Source organism: Anabas testudineus, chromosome 14 (genome assembly GCF_900324465.2).
Source record: "Anabas testudineus chromosome 14, fAnaTes1.2, whole genome shotgun sequence".
Classification (NCBI taxonomy): Eukaryota; Metazoa; Chordata; class Actinopteri; order Anabantiformes; family Anabantidae; genus Anabas; species Anabas testudineus.
In genome coordinates, this window is record NC_046623.1 from 9,761,645 (window position 1) to 9,788,981 (window position 27,337).

General features: G+C 39.7%; 4 protein-coding genes and 1 non-coding gene across 6 annotated transcripts; 1 reads left to right on the plus strand and 4 right to left on the minus strand.

The window, feature by feature from the left end:
* The first annotated feature begins 2,328 nt into the window (after positions 1–2,328).
* On the plus strand, positions 2,329–9,183 carry birc2 (baculoviral IAP repeat containing 2). The gene is given in 14 exon segments (XM_026371419.1): positions 2,329–2,573; positions 3,656–4,517; positions 4,618–4,898; positions 5,075–5,350; positions 5,473–5,740; positions 6,203–6,302; positions 6,442–6,520; positions 6,612–6,660; positions 6,838–7,080; positions 7,213–7,311; positions 7,462–7,541; positions 7,543–7,618; positions 7,922–7,963; positions 8,380–9,183. Coding segments are annotated over 13 exon segments (1,881 nt in total). The 5' UTR covers positions 2,329–2,573; positions 3,656–4,423; the 3' UTR covers positions 8,574–9,183.
* A 281-nt stretch (positions 9,184–9,464) lies between these two features.
* Positions 9,465–11,891, minus strand: rpl23a (ribosomal protein L23a). The gene is made up of 5 exons (XM_026371420.1): positions 11,786–11,891; positions 10,546–10,726; positions 10,096–10,272; positions 9,717–9,786; positions 9,465–9,527 (listed from the first exon to the last, which is right to left on the minus strand). The coding sequence occupies exons 1-5, from the start codon at positions 11,808–11,810 to the stop codon at positions 9,513–9,515; spliced, it is 468 nt and encodes a 155-aa protein (XP_026227205.1). The 5' UTR covers positions 11,811–11,891; the 3' UTR covers positions 9,465–9,512.
* On the minus strand, positions 10,422–10,493 carry LOC113171193. The gene has a single exon (XR_003299695.1). It is a non-coding gene; the product is annotated as a small nucleolar RNA Z17 (small nucleolar RNA).
* Positions 11,892–12,440: 549 nt separating the features above from the next.
* On the minus strand, positions 12,441–17,037 carry ddx52 (DEAD (Asp-Glu-Ala-Asp) box polypeptide 52). Its single transcript, XM_026369859.1, has 15 exons — positions 16,879–17,037; positions 16,417–16,663; positions 15,943–16,079; positions 15,642–15,827; positions 15,400–15,543; positions 15,184–15,295; positions 15,037–15,109; positions 14,701–14,904; positions 14,517–14,607; positions 14,192–14,314; positions 13,951–14,101; positions 13,607–13,682; positions 13,334–13,405; positions 12,937–13,218; positions 12,441–12,608 (listed from the first exon to the last, which is right to left on the minus strand). Exons 1-15 carry the CDS (start codon positions 17,005–17,007, stop codon positions 12,572–12,574), a joined length of 2,064 nt encoding a protein of 687 aa, XP_026225644.1. The 5' UTR covers positions 17,008–17,037; the 3' UTR covers positions 12,441–12,571.
* Positions 17,038–17,846: 809 nt separating this feature from the next.
* Positions 17,847–26,125, minus strand: heatr6 (HEAT repeat containing 6). Of its 2 annotated transcripts, none has more exons than XM_026373209.1 (20): positions 25,827–26,125; positions 25,198–25,305; positions 24,961–25,101; positions 24,759–24,874; positions 24,390–24,504; positions 24,184–24,285; positions 23,910–24,074; positions 23,561–23,808; positions 22,908–23,082; positions 22,630–22,836; positions 22,083–22,182; positions 21,606–22,006; positions 21,405–21,527; positions 21,191–21,277; positions 20,599–20,733; positions 20,388–20,507; positions 20,115–20,239; positions 19,805–19,901; positions 19,492–19,696; positions 17,847–19,211 (listed from the first exon to the last, which is right to left on the minus strand). In XM_026373209.1, the coding sequence occupies exons 1-20, from the start codon at positions 26,118–26,120 to the stop codon at positions 18,637–18,639; spliced, it is 3,639 nt and encodes a 1,212-aa protein (XP_026228994.1). In that variant the 5' UTR covers positions 26,121–26,125; the 3' UTR covers positions 17,847–18,636. The 2 variants fall into 2 exon arrangements, with proteins under 2 accessions (XP_026228994.1, XP_026228993.1); XM_026373208.1 differs by having other exon boundaries at positions 20,388–20,510.
* Positions 26,126–27,337: the final 1,212 nt, after the last annotated feature.

Below are 27,337 nucleotides of genomic sequence, written 5' to 3' on the forward strand. Positions count from 1 at the left end.
TTCATTCACACCATCCGCAAATGAAGAGCCAAGTCACCTTTTTTATAATCTAAATTAAAGTACCATGGGCTCACACACATAATGCACACACTACCTAGATTATTATTTATCTTAGCATGCATGACACTTGCTATGTATGTTACATATAATGTTTATTATCCTATTTACAATGAGTTTTGATGTAATCAGAGATGTTTTGTACCTTTTCATGCATGTTCTCTATATAAATAAATTTCTTCTTACTCTCACTGTAATCATTTTAAAGGGGTTTCTGTTTAATAAACTTTTAAATACACCAGACAAGTAGTTATTTCTAGTGTCTCTAATGTTGATCTTTCCAGAGCTTGGCTTTTAGTACAAACTGTATATTAAAACAAAAACATATCTAATTATCTAAAATTACACACAGTCCCAATTGTAAACGAGCCCCTGTTGCTGGCAATTTTAATTTCTGTCTCTACAAGTTGTAAATTATTTACAAATCACCACATAATATGTTTGCAACAATGGTATACTACTTTTATAGTATAGTTAAGTATTTCTATTTTTTGCATTTATTAATTGAATTAATGTTATGCCACTTTCTTTTTATTTGGCATTTACCATGAAAGCAAACTACAACCAGAGTCAACCAGATTCAGCATTGTATGTAAAACAATTACACAGTTTAGAGACGAACATACCACCAGGGTTATGTGCCATGTTGTATGTGCCCCTGGTAAATATGTTAAACAGAAGACGGTAGAGAAGTGCTCCAAAGGCTTCATCTTGTGCTTCTTGGTTCGGTTTATAGAGAATTTTGAGGTCTGCTTCAGACAATTGTCCTGTTGTACAAGTCACTTTTACTTTCTTTTCTGTGACGTACATTTGCGACCACAACCCACTGACTGTCACTGACTGCCACAGGCCCAGAGCAGATATTTCCACCTAGCAGTTTCACAAGATATTCGTTTCCCCAAATGCTGTGACTGGAGGTTCTGATGCACCTTTATGTGGGGCACATGTTTCGCTTTCAGGTTAAGCTACACATCATCATGAAGAACGTGCTTGGTCTACCAGATACCTTGAATTTCACAGAAGTTTTAATAACATTTCAGATACTGGGAATTTTAAAAAGGAAGTGCTTCAGTACCTTCTGATTGCCCCCATGCTTTGTAGGCAGCATCATCATTTTCAGATCCTGACTTAATTGCTAAGAGGAACATTCACAGTTGTTGAGTGTTACCACTGGTCTGATGAGTTGACTAGTTTTCAGCTGACGACGATCTTACAACAATTCTTGAAATGTCTTACAAGTCCCAAAGAGCAGGTTTCTAGTTTACACGTAGAAGCTCAAAGGTTTGCATATTGTCACATCACTGATGATTTATTTCAATTTTTTAGCTATATATTTAGCTAAATAATTTTTAGAACTTTAATTTGCATTTTCATTTGCATTTAGCCCTGGGAGTCGTGAGCCTTCAAGAGTTTGACACGTCACTTGATAAATGACTCGGCATCTTTACAGCATTTATAACTGTAATTCTAAGAAATGTGATAAACGACTCATTTCCAGATGGAGTTCTCTGTAACAATATTGCTGTAAAAATATCACTAAAAGTACTCTCTGATGGAAAATTATCTAAATTTCACTGTTATTGTGGCTCTTATGGGTAAAAAACGTTTGAAAAATGATAGGTACTTCACATAAAGCGAAAATAATTCATCCCACCCACTCAGATCATGTTTTTAAAAAGTCCATGAAAGCACATATGACTGAAATCATCAATGAAGTCAGGGGGCGTGGCTCTTAGTACCGGAAGTGAAGTGAGGTACTACAAATGACTTCACATGGTTGTCTGTGTCTTAATCATCTGACTTGTCCTCAGCAACATCTCCTTGTAAGTAAATGATTTAATCAGACCAGTTTTTATATCTATTTTTATAAACTTAGATAGCCAAAGTTTTCCATTGTTGTATAGTTAACACAACTTCATATGTCGCCTATTATGTTTGAGCAGTATCTTTTAATTCTACATGTGTATATGTGTAAATTATGTCTTTGTTTTCTATTGTTATTAAACGTGTGACCCTGAATCCCCAGTGGAGTATAATTTTTGTTGGTTTTGTGAAAGATGCAAGATGTGATGCAGGATGATTAAATGTTTAATGTGACACCACAATTTAATTTTCATATCTGATAAATTATATTACAAATGAAATTAAAATAGATGAATTGTGTTGGCTAAACGTATTCATATCTGTCATTTGAAGATAACAAAGATGTTGACATGTGCAAAATATGATTAAAGTGGAATAAGCAGTGAGGCTGGTCGTGTTACGTAATCTGTACCAGGGGGCAGCGCTAGTGTTGCGACGCTGTCCGAAACCTGGAGGGGAGGTCTTGGACCGGGTCCTGGGATTCCTCCGATTCTCTCAGGGACTTACCTGAGGGCTTTCTAACTTCTGTTTGCATTTTTCTGCCCCGTTTCGATTTCATTGTTAAGCGGATAGAAGAAGCGAGAGGCGGCGTCCGTGTGCAGACGTTGACATCAGCGGGACTTTCCGTACGAAGTTGGCTGAATTACGACACGGTGAGTCAGTCATACCAGTGGAAAAGGAAAATACATGTTACTGCGCTACCTTGTGTTTTGTTTCATGCGTTTTCGTCCGGCAAGCTGGCACTTTTATTTACCTTTTATCCGGGCTGCTGCACAAATTATCAGCAGTAAAGTTATTAGCGTTAGCACGCGTTAGCATTAGCGTTAGCATCATATCAGGCTAGTGTCTGTCGGGCGTTGAATGTCAAAACAGTCAGAAAAATGTCAGCTATGTCTGTTTTAATTAATGTTTGACTGCTGGGAACAGTAATGCGCTAATCAAACTCCGGTGTCAACATTGAACGACATAGCTAACGATGGCTATAAGCCCAGAATTGATGACAATCAGAGCTGTAACCGGAAGTGTCTGGAATAACCCAGCAATGTCAGGTTTAGTGTTGATGTTGAGGAAAGTACCGAGCTGTCCTGTCACTGCTTTGTCACGTTTTGCTTTAGAAATGATTAACCGAATAATCGACTAATCAACCTAAAATAAAGGGACTCTCCACTTTACACATAATTAAAGATAGTATTGAGTTGATTTATGGGAATTGGAGGTTGATCCATAATGAAGGGCTAAGACCAGATTGTGTCGTCTTGTACTGTTTCTATGTTCAACCCTTTTTAAAATACACGACAAAGGGACACTCCACTCATTTTCATATTATGAAACCTACTAAATATGAGTTTTCCTCATCTGTAGTTTAGGTTTTACCACTATCTGTCTCTTGTGATTTCCCCAGCTCTGTGGACATGTATATGTATATTCATATATGAATGATATATATATATATATATGTGTGTATATATATCATTCAAGTATGCATTAATGGATTAATCCAATAAGTATTATTACCAAGTACTCTTAACCTTGTGCTTTGCACAGATTAGAACTTGCTGTTTCAGTTTAATTTATTATATCATTATTGTAATAGTGACACTATTTAATTTTCAGAGTATGTAAGACAGAACTAACCTTGTTAAGACGTTGGGCTCAGTTGCAGCTTTTCTTCATTATCTCACACAATTGACTTTAATAGGTTTTAATTAATTGTTATTTTTTCTTTTTTCTACAGGAGTTGCTAACATTAAACTAAAGACAGCTTTCCAGTATCTCTACCAGAGGAGGATAAAGTTTTTCTCATTGGGTATTTACTGTTCAATCATGGAGGCTTAAACACATACAAAAGCGATGTCTGAGATGGGGGGAGGGGTTTGAGATCACATATCCCTTGGTCTGTATGTGTATGTGTGCACGTATTTATGTTTGTATACATAATCATTGAGTTGGCAGATAAGGTGTGACATGTGTGCTTTAGGTAGACAAGTTAAGAACGTGTACACTGATCCTGGGTGATCAGACCACACTGTGGTATGATGGTATTTCATTTTAGGATGCATTTTAATTGTGCTCAGTCCATCCTTTTTTACTGCACAGGATGCATTTTGTTTAATGTACATCCACTGCATCTGTAACTGGAAGAGAAATATTGTTTCAGCATTGTTTGAAGTATAGTGCTCTGCCTGGTACGAGTAATATGGATATAGTCTGTACACAGGACGCATGTTTACGGGAGAAGAATTACAGATGTGTGGTAGTGGCGTTTTCTGGACTGCTTTTATTTCTTATGTAGAAGAGCTTCTAAGTTTCAGACATGCATACTTTTCGTGCTCTTGATCTGAGTTAAACCTCCCACTACTTCTGCCCCGTTATTGTTTTAGCTATGCTCTGATTCAGTGTGACTAAGTGTGTCTGTGTGAGTGTGAGACCTTGGGTTTTCTCAAACCTCTCTCCCTTTGAAGGACATCGCCTTTGCCTTGTATCTCCATACATAAATACAAAAATGGAAACTCTTGTTCAACTCAAAAACAACCAATTTTTGATGGGCTTGTGTCGTAATGGGCCTCCACCTGATCTGCAGTATGACAATTCCTCAGGTAACAATCTTGATTTTTTGCCTTGATCAGATGCATTTATCCAGATTCATTTTGTGTCTAACCTTCTAATCTAAATGTGATGTTTAAAATTCATCCACAGAGCTCTACCGGATTTCTACTTTTGCTCGTTTCCCATCTTCGGGAGTCACAGAGCGAAGTTTGGCGAGGGCAGGATGGTTTTACACAGGTGTGGGCGACCGTGTGCAGTGTTTCAGGTGTAACGTGACAGCAGAAGGCTGGCAGGCCGGAGACTGTCCAACAGAGAAACACAGACAGCTCTCTCCTTCCTGCTCCTTCATCCAGAGTCTCCCATCTACAGCCACCCTTCTCTCCTCCTCTCACTCTGCCTTCTCTCCACTTCGCATTGGCCCAGGCTTACCAGTAAGCTCAAAGGTTGTTTCTTACAAAATAACATACTGTTACCCTTATGTCAATTTTGTTATTGAGAAGTCAGTAACAGAATAACAAAATCTCTTTTTGACAAATTGGAAGACAGATATTTTTAGCACTTTGGTGTAATATTCTTAATATTTGCTTCTCTGTTTTTGTCCTTGTAGCTTTCTGGTTCAGGCCAGGGTGAAGAGCAAGTTGGCTACCTAAATATGGCCTTCTCTGCTCTGCCGCCCTCCAGCCCACTGAGCTCTCGTGGTGTAGAGGACATGTCCCACCAGAGACCGACATGCCACAATCCCAGCATGCGCAGAGAACAGGACCGCTTGGAGTCCTTCCACCCTTGGACACTCTCCATCATCACTCCTGCAGAGCTCGCCAAGGCAGGTTTCTACTATTTAGGCCAAGCCGACCGAGTGGCCTGCTTTAGCTGCGGAGGACAGGTGAGTGTCTTAGTGGGAACATTAGCACAGCTAATCATTTAAATCTTGTAGGTTTGACTAGGATGCAGCCCAGCATAGAAATCTACTGTGTACATGACTTTTTTTTTTGCTTCTATTTGCAGTTGAGTAACTGGGAACCAGGTGACAGAGCTGTATCTGAACACCAGAGACATTATCCAAACTGTCGTTTTGTGCGGGGTGAAAGAACTGAGAATGTGCCACTGGTTGGAGCACTAACCTCCCAGATGTCTGCAGGAGGCCCAGCCCTCAGTAATGTTTCCAACCCTGCTATGCAGCAGAGCGAAGAGCGGCTCCTCACCTTTGTCAACTGGCCATCTCGCATCCCTGTCCGGCCTGACCAGCTGGCTAAAGCTGGCTTCTACTATGTGGGTACGTTCCACGTCAACGAGACAACTGAAAGTTATTCTCGGAAGCTGTCATTTGGTCCTGAAAGACTTGCACAGAATTCATTTCTATTATTTAAAGGTTTAAATGAATCTAGTTGTTTTCTTTGTCTTGCTTTAGTTTTAATGTCAGTAACAGTTTCCCTGCTGTTGTTGCGAGGGGGTGTCACTCTTTATCAGGCGTCTCTTTATTTGAGCTGGAAAGTCCTGACTGAAATCTAATAAGGGAAACACGCTTATAAATACAATGCTATGATCTCATATTAACGCAAATAATGACAACTACATGTGACCACTTTACTAATGAAGATTTCAAGCAGAAGAGGAAATGAAAGATAAGGAACAAACATGCATTCAAATGGGTTTCAGACAGTCATCATTGTCCTTTTTTTTTTTCTTGAAAACCCCCCAAACCACTTGTCACAATGAAACCTCTTTTCCCCCCAAGGTCGAAATGACGATGTCAAGTGTTTCTGTTGTGATGGAGGCCTGCGTTGCTGGGAATCGGGAGATGACCCATGGGTGGAACACGCGAAATGGTTTCCTCGGTATATGCTCCTGTTTGACACTCATAGTTTACTTTGATGTCAAAGTGTCTTGTTTGTGTAATTTTTATCTTGTTTAATACTAACTATTCATGAAGGTAATGGTTTATAAGAACATATGCATCTATCTTATGACTTTCAGGTGTGAATATCTGCTCCAGGAGAAGGGACAAGAGTTTGTTCACCAGATCCAAGCTCGTTTTCCTCGGCTGTTTGAGCAGGTTAGTAGAAAGCAGTGTAAATATATGATCTTGGTTCAATTGTTTTGCATGCAGCAGGTCATTTAAACATGCTTATTTTTCTTTTTAAAAGCTTTTGACAAATGGAGACAGTTCATCCAGAGAGTTCATGGATCCACCTGGTGAGTTATTATTACAATTAAATAATTTAAAAAGCATAATCTCTAGTCTTTGTGCCCATGTACAACAAACTGTTTAGTTAAACTAGGGTTTGTCAGTCCTGATCTATGTATATAAATGGTGCTGATTGGATTCAGTGTAGAGGGTTCATTCACAGATGTTCCTCTCTCTCCTCTCAGTGGTTCATCTTGGTCCAGGAGAGGAGCGGTCCGAGGATGCCGTCATGATGAACACCCCTGTGATTAAGTCTGCTTTGGAGATGGGTTTTGAGAGGAGTCTAGTTAAACAGACAGTTCAGAGCAAGATCCTGACCAGTGGAGAGAACTATAGAACAGTCCAGGAGCTGGTTTTAGACCTGCTGAGTGCTGAGGACCAGAAGAGAGAAGAGGAGCGAGAGATGCTGGCAGAGGCGTTGGCATCAGGTACAGTGAAAATGTACAACCACTGAATTACATTGTTAGTTTTTTTTAATCACATGTTCGTGGCCCAAGGAACAATTTGAAAATAATTGATGATAAATTCCTTTAAACACTCTTTGTCCCTCTTTGGTTCAGATGGTTTCACCTTTGTGAAGAGACACCAGGCAGCATTGATCCAGCGTCTGAAGAGCGTTGAACCAGTGTTGGAGCATTTAAGAGAGCAAAATGTGTTATGTATGTTGATATTTTCTTGTGTTTTAGTTTATAGTGTATTATGAGTTTTCAGAAGTATAACTGCAGCTATCGCTTTAGTCCTTATTGTGCAGCTGTAGCATTTCTAATTCAGAAACCTTGCGATTGTAACACTTCCCTGTTAACCTGCAGCTGCTGAGGAGTACAGCGGGCTTCAGGCTCAGACGTCAGCACAGCAGCAAACTGCCAGGCTGATCGAGCTCGTCCTCACAAAAGGGAAACGCTGCAGCTGAGGTCTTCCGCAACTGGATACAGAAAAATGACATCCACCTGCTCAGAGATCTCATGGGTATGTCATCTTTACCACACTGCATATTCTCTGACTGTATTCATCACAGTATATACTTTTTGTTTGATGTTTTTTTGCAAACTGCATAAATTAAAATAAAAAGGAAAAAAATCATATAGGCCACTAAGATTTCAAGGTGTGCAGCTATCAAACTGCAGCTAAGAGCAGGCTTCATCCTCAGCACAAAGCACTGCTTAGCCTTTGTAAAATTATGAGGGCTTTAAATTCATAAGTAAGCATATGTTATCAAATTGTATTCATTGTGCATTAAACAAAGCCTGACCATATTACTTTCTCTTACAGCCCAGTCAAATGAAGCTGCATCACCGAGCCAAGATCTTTCAGGTATGAAGACACATCTCAGTCTCATGATATGAAACTTCTGAATGTTCTTTCAGCCTTTTTTCGTCAGTTGAGTCATTATTAGTCATTGAGTATTTTCTGTATCTACTGCAGGTGAAAATAATTCACGGTCGAGGTTAATACTTAACTTGCTTTTTGTAGCTTTAACAGTTCAGATAACTTTTAATGGCTAAAGAGGCAATTAAATATATTAGTTATATAATATAAAATTTTATTGATATACCTCAGTTTCATAAATCACACATTTGCCTCAATGGGGACTGACAACCCTGCTTCTAAATGGTTGTAGTGTCAGAGGATATGTAGTAGGGAGGAACCAGGGATTGAACTACTACTGCTCTACCCTAGGGAGCAACATGCTAGATTTCATATGGACTCATGCGTCTTTTTCTTTGCAGATCTCCCCATGGAGGAGCAGCTGCGTCGCCTCCAGGAGGAGCGTACTTGCAAGGTGTGTATGGATAAGGAGGTCAACATCGTCTTCATCCCATGTGGACACCTAGTGGTGTGCAAGGAGTGTGCGCCGTCGCTGCGGAAGTGCCCAATCTGTAGAGGCCTGGTTAAAGGCACAGTTCGCACCTTCCTCTCATAACGGGGAGGTGGTCAGCTGTGTTGTATCACTATCATGTGACTGAATGTGAGCAATATGATATATATTTCTATTTATTGAAAAAGGAGGGGCATAAGGCATCCTATGTGTAACCAACATGTATCTTACCTATCCATGTAAACTTTGAAGAAACAAGATTCCATATTAAACAAACAAGTATTTGGATTCTGAAGCTAGAGTGTGTGTTGGTAGTCATCAAAATAAGTCAAATCATTAAGAAAAAGCTAAACTACTTAGGTATGTTTACTGGAGTCCTGGCTCCTCAAAGCGTTTTTGAACCACTACATAACAGGACATTTATTTTTCCTCTTTGAAAAACAGTCATGGTACAGACTTCTGCATTAACATATCATTAATCCCCCATCATTGCTACAGTTAGTGTATCTTCACTAAAACATGTACATAGTGCTATATTAAAAATCTAAACCATAAAGTTTAACATCGTCAGTAATATCGAGTGAGGATAGTTTAACACTTTGGCAGCACTGACAACTATTATGTGGTTTGCACTTGTTATTCAGTGAATGTAGGAACAGTATTAAACTTTGTTCCAATGTCTGACATTTCTGTCCAATAAAACATTTACCTATTAGCAATACTTGAACTACAGCATAAGGCTGTAATAAGCAAAGATTTTTTCTACTTAAGTTTTAAGACCCTTTGAATCTGTTGGTAAGTAGAGAATCACAATTTCATCAGCTTTCTGAACAAAACACCTTAGACCTCAAAGAGTTTGAGAAACTTGGTATTATTTTCCAGAGCTTGGTGCTCTATAAGAGTGATCACCATTTAGTATGCAAATGTCATTTGTTGTAGCAAAGTACCAGTAAGGCAGTGGAAGTAAAGTAGGTGAAGAACTCACAACACACTGAATCCATTGTTTGTACAAATATTTATTCCACAAGTCTCTTCAGCCACAGTTTAGATGATGCCAATCTGTAAAAACGTAAAACGTGAATTAAACAATGTTTTTCAACAACTAATACATCTGTACCTACAATATCTGGCATCAGTGGTTCCTTTGATATATCACAGACATTCAGATCAAATGATGACTTACATCACTTGCACAGACAATTTTGGAAAGCAAACAACCTTTGTACTGAATTACGACTCAAGACTCACCTTGTTTGCAACATCCAACGCATCATAATCTGGTGCGAGACGGACGTACGCCTTCTTCTCACCATCAGGCCTAAACGCAGGTCAGAACAAAACAGATGAGCATGATGAAGCCATGAAAGGAAGGTGGTAAAGTAAAACTGAGGTTCAAACAAAAATCAACACTGAGAAAATGTAACATTTTTCAACAACTTCAATAGAACACACTTGGCACCGAAAATCTAGACTCATCTGTTAATCCAAAATGTTATTGTTGCTCACAATGTCAAAGTATATTTAGTCCTATAATTGATTACAGAAGACCATTCCACAAAACTTAAAGCAGCAATTTAGTAGCCAACAGTATGACAAAGCGTCATTCATCTCATCCTTAGAGTTTTACCTGATGAGTGTGTTGACTTTGGCGACATCGATATCGTACAGCTTCTTGACAGCGTGTTTAATCTGATGTTTGTTTGCCTTGACGTCCACAATAAACACAAGTGTGTTATTGTCTTCAATTTTCTTCATGGCGGACTCAGTTGTCAAGGGGAACTTGATGATGGCATAGTGATCCAACCTACAGGGAAAAAAAAAAACCATTAGGCCAAAAGCACTAACATTTACAGTCCATTTAGTTTAAAAGGGTGGGGGCTTAAAAAAAATACAATACTGACATGTCCTACCCAACATATAAACATCAGTGCATAATATTCTTCACAGATTTTGGGTGCATCAGTAGTTTATAAAGCTGGAATCATGCTGTTTCATACTTTGATCGCTTTTGCCATCATATGCACCAGGTTTAATTCCTGCCCGCATAGTCCCCCCGTGTGTGGACGTTTTTACTCACTTGTTCCTGCGAGGAGCACTCTTGCGAGGATACTTGGGCTGCCTGCGGAGACGAAGGGTTTTAGGGCGACGGAAGGTGGGTGAAGTCCTGATTTTCTTCTTCCTCTGGCTGTGTACACCTTTGAGCACAGCCTTCTTGGCCTTCAGAGCCTTTGACTTGGCTTCAGTCTTGGCAGGGACAGCTAAAAATAAAAAGAAACATTAGTGAGACAGTTAATCAGCCGTTTAATGCATCTTTGTTATGCCACTATCCACTTCAGGAATTACTGCAGACTGCGACATAAATTCCCTCACCAATTTAAATGTGAACATTAGTACATTTGTTTTCTGCAGTTCAGAGAATATCCATTGTCATTATCCATTTTTACTGTACCATCTGAAAAAGCTATTACTATCTAGTATTACAAACTATTACTGACATTATGAGACATTATCCAAACATCACTTATGCCTCAAGAGTGAAGCTGTGTAATACCACTGAAACATTTTCAAGACGACAAACCATTTTTTTAAAAAACCGTGACTTCCACAAAATACATACACATCATCAAATGAAGATAAACTTAAATGAAAAAAAAAAAAAAGTAACATTTTAGATACTGCATTTCAGTTTTTTTCAGCACATATTAATTTCAGCCCATATTAATGTAGCTTTAACCAGCCAAACTTACATTTACCAGTAAATCACTCAACACAGGAGAAATACACTCACTGCTTACTGAGACATTATACTACTATAGAAACACCAAACTCCCTCTGGATCTAACATTTACACCTAAGACCTATAACAAACAGAACACGTATTTTACACCATGTTTAGACTGGCTAACTTTCACGTGTAGCTTATGCAACGTTTCAGTTAAGGTGATCTAAGTGTTCAGAAAAACAAATTATCGACCAGTTAAGTCTGTTCAATCCTATGCGGGTTCTCCCCCTAAGCCGTGTCCCTCATGTACTGTATAGAATTGGACCAGAACACAATCGCTGACTTTAAGAGACAGAGTTTTGGTCAGCACCATCTCTGCTAACGTGCTAATATTAGCTTAGCATCACGTTCCGGCTTCCATGCCGGAGAGACTGTAGGAATTATCTACATATTTAGGCTGTTAACAGCAATTCCCTGACTTTATTTAAGCCACTGTGGGCTTAGTCTTACATTTCGGAGACGTTTATTGAAACTTCAGAACGCTATTAGAGCAAAATGAACTATTTTGTCATTAAAAAGGTTTAGATTCACAGACCTTCCTTCTTCACCTTCGGTGCCATGTTGAGAAAGAAAGATTGAACGGGGTTTCCGCAGTATAATGCATGGGCGAGATTTCAGGGCAAGTGTCGCGATATCTCCCTTGAGGAGAGACAGGACTTTTAACGCGTGCTTGTATGATTATGCGCTATAATTACAATATAAACAAAAATTATAAACTCACATATATTATTATAATACAAACATTTAATTTAAATCTAGTTTCACTAAAGCCTGCTTCTGCTGCTAGGCTAAGAAAATTCGCTTTTACCATAGACTTTAGTTTGGTTTCACTGCTGTACATAGCACAAAAATTAGATGATTTTAATTGCATAACTTAATAACTGTCTAATCACAGCTGTCAGTCTGCTACAAAATCACACAAATAACTTTCGTTAGACCAACAGCTGTTGTTAAGCTGACCAGTGAAAATCCAGTATAAATAAAAACCTTTATTCCATTCACAATTGGTTTCAATTAAATAGTATGAAGTCTTTGATCAGTGATCAGTGTGCTTGTGTTTAGTTTGTAAGTTCAAAATGGAAACATCAGATACACATGACTTTGACTTTTTTCTTTATTTTTAACCATGTCAATATATTAAGTAGCAAATAAAACAGAGATAGAAACAAACAAGTATAGAAAATTGTTTATTTTATATTCTGATAATACAAAGCACAAATGTGAAAATAAGCAGATCAGACTGTAAGATAATAATAATAATAATTAAAAAAAAAGAAAATCCATGTCCATCTTCACATCAATGTGCTGGTGCTGCCCTGAATTACTCCTCTTGTGGCTTTTTTTTCTTCCCCTTTTTTCTGTGGAAGAGATAAAAATTAGAGACTAGATTAAAAAGTAATTAACCTGCACCACATCTTACATCATTTTATCCCAAAGTGAACTAATCTAACATCTAAACAAAAAACTGCAAGATTATTTTTATATTATTATTATTATTATTATTATTATTATTATTATTATTATAGCATAGTTTACAACATTCATTCATTTTATGCAGACCTTTTAATTCAGTTCTTCAGCATATTTTAACTTTTCTGGTATTGGTATTTGATGACTCCAGATAAGTTTGAGGACATGATTGTTTTGTTTTTACAAATTATTCATCTCATCCCCAATCTTCCTTACTTTTGAAACTTGGCTCCAGAGGAATTTGATCCTGTCATCTTTTGTTTTTGTGTCCCCTCTTCTTTCTGTGTTTTACTTCTTTTCTTCGGTTCTTTTGTTTGCCTTTCTCCTTTCTGCTTGTGTGTTGCTGTTTGAGGTGCTTTTTCTCCTTTCTGCTCTCCGCTTGCTGCCTGCTTCTGTCCTTTATTTGGGGCTTTGCCTTTTTTCTTCATCAAGATGCGAGGGGTTGTGCAAATGGTGCTTCTCTTAGGTGGTTTCTTCTCGAGTCTCCGCTTTACTTTGCTGAACACAAAAAACAAAATGAACAAATACAATTATATTACCAAAAGTGATACACAAATTCCTTAAATGTTGGGTTGTAGAATTTTCTTATCATCATGCATCTACTTTATTGTACCTGTGTATCTTCTTGAAGCCAATCATGTAGTCGGGGACAGGACAGCCAGCTTGTTTTATAACGTTAGCAATGCTGTGAGAAAGAGATGCTCAGAATATATCAAATGAAAAAGAGTAAAACATAATCCAAAATAGTAGATACAGACTTGTATCTGCATGTTGCAGAAAAGGTATAATGTCTTGGATACCATGCAGTTACACTTAATGATATAGAAACAGAATTTCTACAATCAAACATACAAAAACAACTTTCTTTGTAAGTTTATATATGTACCTGCGCAGCAGGGGCTTGTCATTCTCTGTAAAAAAGGTGACTGCCTTCCCTTGATGTCCAGCTCTACCAGTACGTCCTATGGAACAGCAAAGATATTGATATAATAGGTTAATTTCACATCATCATTAGTTTAATATTCAGTTATGACGCAAAATAAATATTTAGAACATAATGATATCATAGTTATTAGTTATTAGATTGGTATTTTATATAATTAATTACCATTTAATTCATTTAACCACAAATTCTTTGTTTTATTAACATAAAAAATCTTGAGAATCATTGACTTTGATCACATTAGTCAATTATTTCAGCCCACTACACAGCAATCATATTAAACTAACCAATTCGGTGGATGTACTCTACAGCGCTGGTGGGGAAGTCGTAGTTCAGCACAAGGTTAACTCCTTTAAAGTCGATTCCTCTGGCGAGCAGAGCCGTGCAGATCAGCACCCAAATCTTACCAGAGCGAAAACTATTCACTACGTTGTCCCTCTGAAGGAGAAAAGCCACAGAAGAGCATAAACGCCATGATGCACTTTAGCGACAAGTAATGTTGCAGCCCCCGTGGGGACCTGTGTGTACCTGCTGCTGTGTGCGTTCTGCATGGATGACATCTACATTGATGCCTTCATACACCAGCTCGTGGAAAAGCTCCCGCGCTCGTTCTATAGACTGAACAAACACCAGCATAGGAGGCAGGAAACCCTGAAATACAAGTTGGACATCAATTATTTTATGCTGTAAAGATACAGAGTCTGCAAAGACACGTGTTTCTCCCTTCATAGTAACAACTTACTGAATTTAATGTACAGCATAAATTAACCCAGGTTTGTCTTTTTTAAATTGTGTCCAGCCACAAAACAAATCAAACATGATTTAAAAACTAGCCTCTCTGAAGGGTTCATACTTTTTTGATAATGTCCCTCATTGCCACCAGTTTGCCGTTCTCTGTCCCAACAAATAGCAGCTCCTGTTCCACCGTCTCAACTGCAGTGTTCCTGAAAAGATAATAATCTCATTTTTAATTAATGAGAAGTGGAAAAAAAAAAAACAATCAATCACACTAAGACGTGTTACAAGATGAGCATTACCTGTGTCCGATGTTGACAGACACCAGATTGTCAAGGTTTAGACGGCACCACTTCTCTACATCAGGTGTACAGGTGGCACTGAAAAAAGCCCTGCGCACTTTTGTTCCTGAACAGGCCAGAAAAATTGTGGCAAGTTGGTCCCTGAAGCCCGTTTTACCATCTTCAAACAGCTTATCGGACTCATCGACAACCAGCCACTCCACACTGAACAACAAAACAGGACAAAAATTAGGGTCTACTTCATTTTTAAAAGTTTTATTGGCTCTGTTATTACAAGAGCTGTCAGTGATGACAGAGATTGGTCAGAGTGTCACAGCACAAAAGAATAAATGTTACCTGCTGAGGTCGAGAGCTGGAGGATCCTGCTTGAGAAGGTAGACGAGTCTGTTTGGAGTACTGACAAGTATATCTAAACACAAAAACACACTGTAAATGCTGAGAACAGATTTCACATTTAACCTCCTGTGTCAACACTTTTCTTACCGTATTTTTTGTTCGATTGTGGTCCATACTTCTTGGCTGCCATGGAAGCTTTGTCCATGATGTGAACCCTAAACCCGACTCCCTCTGACAGGCGAAGCAGTTCTCTGTAGGTCTTAACACAATCATCTATCATTTTACAACAAAACACCTTACATGCCAGCTACATTTAAATCACTGTGGCTCAGCAGGCTTTTTAATCCTTTGTGTGCTGTGTACCTGGCTGGCCAGTTCTCTAGTTGGAGAGATGATCACGGCTCTAAAGCCCAGGTTTGTCGGCTGCTGTAGGTGGGCGAGCAGCGGGAGGGAAAAAGCCAGAGTCTTTCCTGACCCTGTGGGAGCACAAGCCAGGAGCTCTCGGCCCTTAAGGGGAAACCAGACGCACAGAAAACCACTCAGAAACCCTCACAAGACCACTGTGTGCCGTTTACTAACCACTGAATATATGTATGTGTACTCACATGCATCATGAGAGGTATCGCCTGCATCTGTATTGGTGTCGGGGAGTTGAGCCCCGCGTCTTTGAGATTCTGAAGGATATGTGGGTTAAGACGATACTCAGACTGCAGCTCCTCAAACGTGCACACTGGGTCCGGTACATCGCAGCCGTGCACGTTTATACGGTGCTGAGAGCGAATACGATTGACCTAAAATCAATAAATAATAAAAGACAATTTACAGAAGATACAGGGTGAGGTCGTTTTTACACTTGTTTTGTTCATTTAATCCCTTATCAAAGAGTTGTTTTAATGTGGGTTGGACCTGTTCCTGATGAAGCTGTTTCAGCCTCTTCAGCGAGTTTTTCTCCTTCCCATCACTCTGCAGGTTTTGGATCTTTCTGTCCAGCGTGGACGTCCAAGTGATGCCGTTTCTCTCTGTGTCTTTCTCTTGCCCTCCAGCTTCAGTCAGACACAAGACAGAAAACAGTCTTGAGTCTCTAAAATGGACTCCTACATCGTTTTAAATAGTTTGATGTAAAACTATTAATTTATTTCAAGTTTTCAAGTTGTACGATGCAGATGTATTTCTGCTTTTGCTTTATTGGAAGCTTTTTATTTTTAACTTTAACAATTTAACTTTATGCAGTCACTGACATGCTTCCATCATTAGAAGAGATCATTGTTCACATTGACATTAGTGACATTCATGAAGATGATATCTAGAAATGACCACAGTTAGATGCTAATCTTTAAAGTTATAATCCCAGTCACCAGCAATAATCCCTATCCACCTAACCTTGCAGCTCCAGCTGGCTGTTTTTCCTCTTTTTCTTTTTCTTCCTGGTGTTTCTCTCCTCATCCTTTCGCTTCCTTTTCCCTGCTGCAGAGTCTTCACTGTCGCTGCACTCCTGATGCTCCTCTCCTCCTTCATCCTCTTCTCGTCCTGCGACTCTGCTCTGGGCTCCACTGGCCGGTCCTGTCCCAAAGTAATCGATCGCAGATAGAGGATCTGAGGACGCTTCCCCTTCTTGAGATCTGCTAATCTACAAAATGAGACGGGTATACAGAGTATGTGAATAAATGGACGGGCTCTACAACGTATTTAGTATAATGAGTCAATATTCGGTCTTTTTTTCAAAATGCTGACATCAAAACAAACGTACTTTGACGCTAGTGCACTTTGGGGGTTAGCAAAATATATTAAACCGCGCTCTGTTATTTTCAACCAGTAAACGAGAAAATACACATGTAAACTTACCTTAAACCGAGCGGCATCTTGACTAAATCTCTTCAGGTCAAATTTAGCTCCAGCTCCGAGTTTCCGAAACAACTCGTACGCGTCCATTTCTGTCTCCAGCAGCAGCGTGGTCCGTCTGGATCCAGGCATCAGTAATCAACATCCGGATAATCCACCGCTCAACTCTACTGCCCCCTGCTGGCTGAGCGTGTATTACACGGATTGAATTACTCTTCCTAGAATTACTGGAGCTTTTAAAATATCTGTTTAGTACATTTACTTAATCCTCATGTGAAGAGTCTATGACCTAGACTTAGTGAAAAACGTCTCAGTTGATCATTTAGCAGACGTCTTTATCCAAAAGAGATATCCACTTCTATGGTTGTTGAGTGAGTTTCAAGTCAGATAAATGTGAATTATTTCTGCTTAACGTGAAAGTCTGTAGTTTTTTTACTGGAATTTTACAAAACTAATAACTAATAATTTTAAACTAAACTTTTGAAGTCTAGTACTACTACCAGCTTTATTCTTATAAATTGCATACAGCTGCTTTATTTAGTTGATGTTCGTAATGACCAATGTGTTCATTTTAAGATGAATGTTAAAGCACATTACTGGAGATCTCAGCAAAATGGTAAATTTTTTGTTTAAAACTACAATGACAATGCATTGCCTCGCTGCTCTGTTTTAAATCTGTTTGGTTCTGAACAGTGGAGCTCTATGGCAAAGAGAAATAAGCTGTTATCAAGCACTGGCTAGAATGAAATTCCAAATGGCTATAGAGCACTTGGACTGAGGATTTCTCGCTATAAAATTGAAAACTGGAAGAGTGTTGCTTTGATATTTCCATTTTCTTTTTTTAGTCAATGATTTTTTCCCCATCAAAGCAACTATGACCTCAGAAGAATTATATCTTCTTCTGGTATAAGTAGTCATCACTATTTTAAGTATATGTTTAACTTCAGGCAAAAAGCACATTGCAAGAGCAGATATACTGGTATTTATGACATCAACTGTATGTGGATTGTTGTGTAGGAATCTGAAGCCAGACTGTGAGAAATCCCAGTATTTATGTAATGTGAGCTGACATTGATGTGTTCACAAGGACAATGTAGTGTATGCCATGATCTGCATTAAGAATTATTTTACCAATGACAAAATATGACAATAAAATTAAACAATGAAATTGACATGTTAAGCAATCAACCATTTTCGTCTGTTTTCCAGCCAAACTCTCATACATGTCAAACCAGACCTGCAGTTAATCAACTTCACATTCATTAAATCATACAACTAAACTCTATTAAATAATTTGTTCATAAGATTAAAATATGATTCAACCTAAAGTCACAACAATAAGTCACCTAACCTTAACCTCAGTATTTATAATTGTGTATTAATTTGCTCTTAAAATATAATTTCACTACATGTCTTTGTATGTCAGATGTTTATCTATCAAAGAATAAAAGTGCAGTAAATAAAATGAAATAAAAATCAACCGACAACTTCAGGGCATCCTGACATAACCATGTGAAAATAAAATCAAAACCTTCCTAAATAGCAACGTTTTTCAAAACAGTCTTGTGGTTCCTTGTGATGCCCTAAGATCACATCATGACAAATCTGGTTCCATGACATTTGCCTTGGGTCTTAGTTGGTAGTTTGTAGTTGGATGTTTCTCCTCCGGCTGTCAGGTTGCTCTGATCTGTCCCAAACTGAAAGAACAACTTATGACCTCAGTTTTCTTAAATCCAGAGCTGCAGTTTGAGGTGTGTCTCTTCATGGCTCTTCGCAGAGCTTTACCAAATCCTCCAGAAAATTGACTACTATGTCTTTACTTCTGTCTTCCTCTTCTCTTTTCTCCACCTCAGCCTTCAGCCCTTTCAGTCTAATCAGAGTCTCCTGCAGACCTGTGATTCTCTGCTGAGGGTTAAAACTGTCTTCTCCTGTTTCTTTCTCACCCTCTACTCCCTCTCTCACTCCTTCGTCCACTCTGAGATATTTAATCAAATGCTCTTTGATGCTCTTCCCTTCCTCGCTGGCCAGCGATCTGCCAAGGGGAAGCATGTCCTGGGACTGGCTGACACTTAGCAGGTGTAGGAGAGCTTGTGAGAGCGTGTGCCGCAGACTGGCACTGTAGCGGTACTCTAAGAAGTCGTTTGTGTCTTCGCTGTTCTCGAGCGCTGTAGCCAGGGAATGCCACACACAGCTGAACCGCTTTGTGTCCCCGTAGCAGCTGCGGTGGGCGGGAACTGCTAGGGCAGCAGCAGATTTGATCCGCACCTTGAAGTTCTTACAGGAGGTAACAACATGACAAAGGGCAGAGAAAGCATCACAAGACCAGGAGGCAGAGTCTGACATGAGAGGGGGAAAAAAAGCAGAAACAAACTGTTTGAGTCTGTCACGCAAGCAGCAATAACCTAAAAAGTCTGATCAATCATTGGGTACATTTCACACCTATTCCATAAGAAACCCTTTTAATGGGTTTATGTAAATAAAAGCTCAAGCAGCTGGTATTATTCTCATTACTCAACAGGTTAATATTTAACGGATATGAAAAGCATTCATCTTCTTTTCTAACTTCAGAGCAAAAAAAAAAAAAAAAAAGGGAATACCCTGTAAAAAAGCACTTACCAAGTGGCAGGGCTGGATTTCTGAAAGCATTTCCCAATGCGTAACAGGCGTTCCATCTGACCTTCATCGAGGCCTCTGACTGGACAGTTTTTACGAGAGCACGAACTGCGTCTTCCAGTGGGCGCTGGAATGCAGACCGAGTCAGCTGAGTCTGGCGCAGGAAATGAAGCAAATTCCCAAGTGCTCGCACTGCGTTACACTTCACCTGGAAAGGTACAGCACATGTTCTCTTAGATTTGCTCAGCTGCTTTACTCTGACTTACAGCCGATGAATAGAAAAACAAAATGTGACAACATATGTAAATGCACTCACCCTGTCTTTGTCAGCTGCCGCCCGTGTGGCTGCCTGCAACATCTTGAGCAGCAGCATGTCTGATAACTCTTGCTGGAACTCCACACCTACACTCTCCCTGATAAAGAGACAGGAGACACCAAAGAACAATGAAGGTTTTATCTAAAATCAGTGAGCTGAAAACAATAGTAATAACATGACTGTGTAGGCAATCCTATACAGTATTTTGGAAAGTAAGCTTTCATTTAGTCAAGATCAGAATATGTTAATATAGCGTGCCGTGTGTTTTCTAAAGCAAACAGTTATGTTATGTTATGTTATGTTATCTTACATATTGACAATAAGTGTATCAGTGAGATTGCCTAGAGACCAGGCAGCCTTGGCACGGACATTTGTAGATCGATCATCAAGGGCAGCAAGAATAGTGTTTGCTGTATCTGCCACAAACATCACATCCTGAAAAAAAAAAAAAACTTCAGTGAGTCTGAAACATGTTTTCTGTCAAAAGTAGGTCGGTAGGTTTTCTATATTTTTATCTCGTGGGAGAATTTAAACATTTTAATTGGTCCTCAGCATGCTCACAGCTGCTGGTCAGTGTCTTTACCTCTCTCAGACAGGGGAACAGTATGTAGATTCCCAAAGCCCTGACAGCCGCAGTCTTCACCAGATAGTTCTCACTGTACGTCAGGCCCAGCAGCACAGTGATGCACATTAGCTGGGTCTTCTCCTTAAAAACAACACTACATGTCACACACACAGCTCCATGATGCTCAGTTTTAGCTGTCAAGAGTTCAGTGGTTCAAATGGGAACTCACAGGAAGCTGTGCGAAGGCCTGCGGTAGGATGGAGGAGAGAGTGTCGCAGGCGCTTGTCTGCAGTGTCGGATGCTGTTCATTCTGCAGTGCTCCATTTAGTGGACCGCTCAAGACTTCTGTCCAAAACTGCACCACCTACATTGTGCACAAACATATATACATTATATGAAAAAACATCATTTTGCCATATAAACTGCTGTTTTCTGGTTTTCAGTATGCATGGATTGAAGCCAGGTTACATTACCATTATCCTAATATATTAGTTTACTAAACTTAAAATTTGGCATTTGGATTTTTCAAATCAAGCTGTTATAATATTAACATTAGCTCTCTGCCTGTCCTCGTTCAGAAAATCATGTTATAACACATTATCTGTATCAATACAAAGCCTGTAACTCTAAACTACTGGGTTTTTGAGTCTCTAATTATAAAATATAAAACTATAAAGACTAAGGCCTATTGTATACGTAACTATGTACTTTTTTTTTCTTATTCGCCAAAGATCATGTTATATGCAGGTCTAATATCACAGCCTCTTAAAAAAATTAAACAGATCAATCCTGAAACAGTATACAGTAAAGGTTGTACTCACTTGACTCATAGGGACCCTAGAGCTCTCAGGCACATTGTTCTCTGCTCTGTACTGTTGGATTATTCCTGTTCCCAATTCCTCTAGTAGCTAAACAGAAGACAGTGAAAGATGTCAGAGCTTTTCTTATTTCTTCAAATATGATATGTGAATATTATATTTTGTGCAACGGAAGATTAATTACCAAAATGTATTTTCACACATTCACAAACAGTACCTTGGCTCCATGCAGCTGTATGGATGGGTCAGTCTCCCCAAGGCAGCGTGCACTAACCTGCCCAATCTCACACAGACATGCTTGGGCTAGAGAGAAGTAGCCACGTACCAGATGGGACAGTACCTGAAACATAAATGGGTCACCTTCACCTTCAGATTTCCAGCATGTCTAAGTACAGATTTTTGTTGCTTTCTGTCTCACTTGTAATGCTTCTAGTCGGACAGGAGAGGGTTCCAAAGCTACACTTCCTCCTGTTCCTGCTCCCTCGCTGTCTGATTGCTCCTCTCTAGGCTGGATCACCAGCGATACACACAGCTGCAGCAGCCATGGTGGGGCGCTGTCATCCTCCCCTGGTGTGCGAAGAACATGGGGGGAATGTGTGTGCGAGCTGAGCTGTGAGCGTGTAACTCGTGCAGAAGAGGGTGAGGAAACTCCATCTCTTGTTCTCCAGCTGAGAGACGAGTCCTGTGGTGTGAATGAGCCTGTGCTGCTGCTACCGCTGCCCTCCGGCTGTTGGAGGAGGAGCTGCACCTCAGGAAGAGGAGCCTGAGTTGTCACCAGAGCCCCGTAAAGTGTCAGGACAGACACACGCACATTCACATCTAAAGACAGGGAATGGTTTTAATAAAGGAACAAACTTACTGACCTCTTATTTGAGGAAGCTGAAAAAGTACATACCTCTGTGACGCACATAGGGACGAATCTGTTTCCAGAGCGGGCTGAGAAGACCAGGTCTAAGACGGTGGTAGGGGGCATTCGCCACCAGGTATGCCAGACACTTACAAAGAGGAGAGAAGAAGATGTGCTGTTAGGACAATAGACTAACCTGCCTCGAGTTACGCGGCTCATTCTCTCAGATTGTAAGGCGTCATTTTTATCCAGTACACTTATTAGTCCAACACAGTGACAAGTCAAATATTAATACAGTTTGATTATGATGATTATTATTATATCGACTGTGATACAATCTTATGACTAACTCCAATGATTTTGATGATCTTCTGACTTATATTTAATACCTCCACATAGTCACAATTTCCAACACTATCACTGTTCATAATATACTGAAGACATGGTCTCTGCCTTAACTTTCCATTGTCAAATACATTTCAAACTGTATACAAGCTGTACATTGAACCTCAAGGAAGAGGGGAAGAGAAGGGCACGTAGTAAAACAGTAGCTTACAGGTAGCATCACTTGTGGAAGTTTATCAACCAAATGTACCTTTATGACCTGTGTTAGAGTCTGAGAGGAGGTCTCAGCCAGCAGAGCCAGACTGAGAGCGCGGTGCAGCTCTCTCACAGCAGTAGCCAGCAGGAACGAGAAAGGGGTGTAAGACGTCCGAGGAGATGCAGTATCTTCAGCCACAGCCAGGAACTGACGGGAGCCATCCAGCATGGCCGACAACACCTGAAGCGCAAACGCACGTACCTAAGAGAGAAGAGACAGAGGTTACAATCGTTGTCAAGGACAAATGTAACATGAGTGAGGGTATGTCTTACCTTTGGTGAGGGGTCCTTCAATATAATTGTGAGGATATTGAGAGGGGGTGGCCCTCCAATAGGAGAGTCGGGGATGAAGGACGACCAGTACCCGTACAGAGTCCTCTTCTCAACACCTTTCACCACTGCAAGCAAACACTGCAGAGCTGCTTGACGTACACGACCATGGTAAAGTCTGCAAGAGAGAAAGAGCGCAGGATAAATGACAAAGAAAATGAGTTTTCTCTCTGTGATGCAGGAAATATGTATAACAAACTAATTTTGCAGTTACTAGAATTAGTTACTTAAGATGCATCTATATTTTAAATATTTAAACCTCATAGAAGACAAAGTTAAAGGAACAATATGTAGCAAGCACTTCAAGGGGTTCTGCAGTCTAAGTTCAAAGTACTGGACCTCAGTCTCCATATAAATATAAAACATACACAAACAAATACTACATAAGTAAAACATTACACCTTGACAATGGTAGCTATTATATACATTTGCAGGCTTGTCAAATTATAGACCACTCGCGTGGTCAATGACATATTGTTCAAATGTAGCTTGTGTGTGCTTTTTCAAAACATGTAGTAATTGAAGAAATGCATAGAGAAAAGCTTTAGCTTTCAGTAGTATGGGCATGAATGGAGAAAGGTTGTGAATTTCTGTACCTTAATTTGCTCTGTGCATTGCCATCTGGGTCGGAAAACTCTGAATCAGAACTGTTTCTTTTCCAGGAGGGGTAAAGAGATGGGGCAGAAGTTTTCAACAAGGGCTCTCCCTCTCCTCTGTCTCCCTCCCTGGCCCTTTCTTTCTGAAGTACAGGCACTGCTGTTTTGTCATCTTCCTCTCCATCATCTGCTCTCCTCTCCTCACTACTTGTCTTCTTTCCCTTTCCTCTGGATTTCCTTTTTTTATTCTTTGGAGACACAAAAAATATCTATCAAACATTTGTATTCAATTACTGATTTTATGGTCCCCTCTACAACTGAGACTAACATAAATGATGGCTTGTCTTACCCCTGAGGCTTTCCCTGGTGCTGAGGCATCTTTTGGAGGTTCTGAAAATTTTGTTGGTTCAGCAGGTTTTGGTGCAGAAAGGCCTTCGTATTGAGGAAGACGTGCTGGGTAAAGCACAGCAGGCCACTCAACACTCACACCTGGAGCTCCCTGGAACATGAGCCTCTGTAGAATAGGTGAGCATTTGCAAATTATTACCAAATACACTGTTGAGTAGTGTTTGTCGATGAAAAACAACAGAACATTTAATGAAGATACACTTTTTTTTTTTTACCTTAAGCGCAGCCAGTACAGACCCAAGCTCCTCTTCTCCACCAAATTTCCACTTCCCACCTGAAACACAACACTGAAGCCCCTTCAGCGCTGCCTGGATCACCTGCACAGAGGACACAAAATCAGGCACAGGCCAAATATAATTAAATGTCTATTCTCCCATTGGACTTTTTAGTAGACTTAGTACTACATAAAAATGATCCTTACCATACAGTAGAAGAGCTCATCAGTGTTGGAAGGTTTGGGGGACTGCATTGTCTTCAGAAAGACTCCGAAACATGCACTTCTGTACTGATCATCCAAAGGCAGCTGACCAGGCATCCTGAATAAAATAATATAACCCACCATTTTAACTGTTAGCACCAATAATTTAACAATAAGGAGTCACAATGACCTACTATGTCAAATGTCAAACCGAGTGCTGTAGTATATTATGTATAAATATTGGCATTTAAGTAGTAATTTGAGTTTTCTAAATATATTTTATTTAGGTGGCCCTTACTGCATTGTCCAAGCTGAAAATAGCTTTAGTCCTCATCAAAGCTACAAACATCTTATAAGTATGCTAAAGCTTACCTGTAACAGAAGTTGGCCATGCAGGTAAGAGCAACACGCCGTAACTCCATATTTGGCTGAGATGGAGCACTATACAGCATGAGGACTCCATCTTCTCCCAGTAAGTCTCTGAGAAGCTACAAATGAGAAAGATCTCTTACTATAACTAATAATTATTAGGTTTGATTAAACACACTTTCATAAATCCTGAACAAATACCTACTTGTTGACATTGATGTCCATTCCCATACACTACTGTGGAGAGAGCCAGGAGGATATCTGAGTGTGTCCATGTACTGCACACTTTCAGCGCTTTGGCGGTATAGTTCATCAGTACATCCAGTGTCTTGTCATCCATTATTATCTTTTAAAAGAATTCAGAGAAAACAAAAGAGGAATAAAACGTTTGCCAACTCAAACTCATTGCATGTAGACTACACTCTCTGTTACTAACCATTACCTTCAGCTGATTAAGCAGATGATGTATTAGCTGACAGAATTTGATGACTAAATGCTCTTGACTCAGCGGCACCAGGCAACTGGCATGTTCCAGCAACGTGCACACATCCTGAAATGGAAAACAAGATTATCAAACGAACCAAACACAGATATAAGAGAAGTCAGACTAATATAGGAATGTGGATATTTATATTACATGGGAAAGGAGTAAATTAAATCTAGAAATGCTGATAGAGAGACACAAGATGGCTGCCAGCTGCTGTGGTTGCTATGACAGTGGCTGCTGGGTGGTTGCTAAGGTGTGTAAGGTGGTTGCTATGGTAATCCTACTTTGGCTTGAAGTGTTATCTTTGGTGCAGAGGATAGTTACAGGATACAGAAAACTCTTTTTTAATAGATGTGAATGTAAAATTGTACTAAATACATAGAACTGTACGCTGCAGACTTGGCCAGGTCCAAAAAGGAGCTTGCTAAGCCTCAGTGGGGTCTAGTAACTTATAAATAAATACATAGACTCATGTCAGCAATGGTGGATAACCAGCCGCTCCCAGCGTCCAGGTCCCCACAATCCCCGGTTTAGTTTTTCACAGGTTCAGGCTCTTCAACCAGACTAAAGCGAGTTTACGTTACCTCTGGTCGGATGCTGATGCTGGGGCAGAAGGTTCTGTTGTAGTTTTCGGACAGGAGCTGGTCAAACAGCAGGTTGAGCTCCTCCCGGAGCTGGCCGGAGTCTGCTCGCAGGGCTCTCAGCTTTGCGGCGCAGCGGGAAAAGTGTTTCTCGGCCTCCGACGGCGAGTCGAGCTGTCGACCGTCCGCCCTCATGGGTGTGAACGGAGGGGCGTCCGCGGACAGAGCCACCGGAGGAAAAGCGGGGACACCAATACGACCAAGGGCCGGTGCTGGCAACCCGGTGTGCGCCGCCATGTTCGTGTCCTCGGAAGTGTTTTACTTGTTCGCTGGTTTTCAGTCTTCGTTCCGACCTAAACTCCCCAATGACAGTTTGATTACTGCCCCCTACAGGACAAGAAGTACTCCGCCTCATCGAGTGCTTCAATAAAAGGAAGAACACAATATAATAACATAAATTATATTTACTAAAATACTACAATGTAAAAATAGAGCAAATTCTACCAAAGTACAGAGGTCTATCAAAAGATAAAACAATTTCCTGTCCTTTTTAAATATTAATATAATATTAATGATTCTGTTTTTAGCTTGTGTATGCTTGCCAATCACTGAAACTGATTCATGCAGTATGGCATATTTATACTATAATAATTACATAAATAATTTTATGCTGTTTAAGTAGCATTTTATTTTGTATCCTGGTAAGGTGGGCCTATTTTTGATAGCTTTTGTGGTGGAAACAATCTAACAGAACAATCCTAACAATGTCTGTGAAGCTGAAGCAATTCAGTCACTACATTTTATATCTTATACGAATATAAGGTTTTACATTATGTACATTTATTGTGTGTGCAACATTAACATAATAAGCTTTCATATTTTATTAGACACCAGTGGAAGGCCCCGTAATGTATCATGTGCCAGGATAACTTCTCATTGTGTGCACTGCTACATGTAAAGCATGTTGTTACTTTTCAACAAGCATTTGTTGTTCCGTTATGCCTAGAATGCAAAACCATGCAAAGATATTGAACCATAAAATATATCATCTTCAGAGGCAAGGATGGAAGTACAGTCAGAGAATTTGTCTGGATATTATAAGCAGGGAATGTTCACTTGAATGTGAATGGGAGCGTGTCCAGCGCCAGTCCAGACAAAAGAGATATGGTTAAGGAAAAGACAAAGAACTGTGGCTGGATGTTTAGCTTTCATACCATGTGCATTTCAATATGCTTGCTTTAGTAAATTAAAGCTCAGCGCTGCCTGAATCCTTTTATCAGTTGGTAAGGACAGCTATAACACAAGCAAACTAATGATAATCAGAAAGAGACTCCTTTAGTCTGGAAGTCGTACATATGGGCCCAGACACACTTATCATAATCCATCATTAAACTGTATATGAAACAGGCTTTTCCAACTACCCACATCTGTCTTCTCTGAAGATACTTGATGTTATAGTATACTGAAGTATACCAAATTCACGGCACGCATAAACATTTTGAACCGCTTTATTG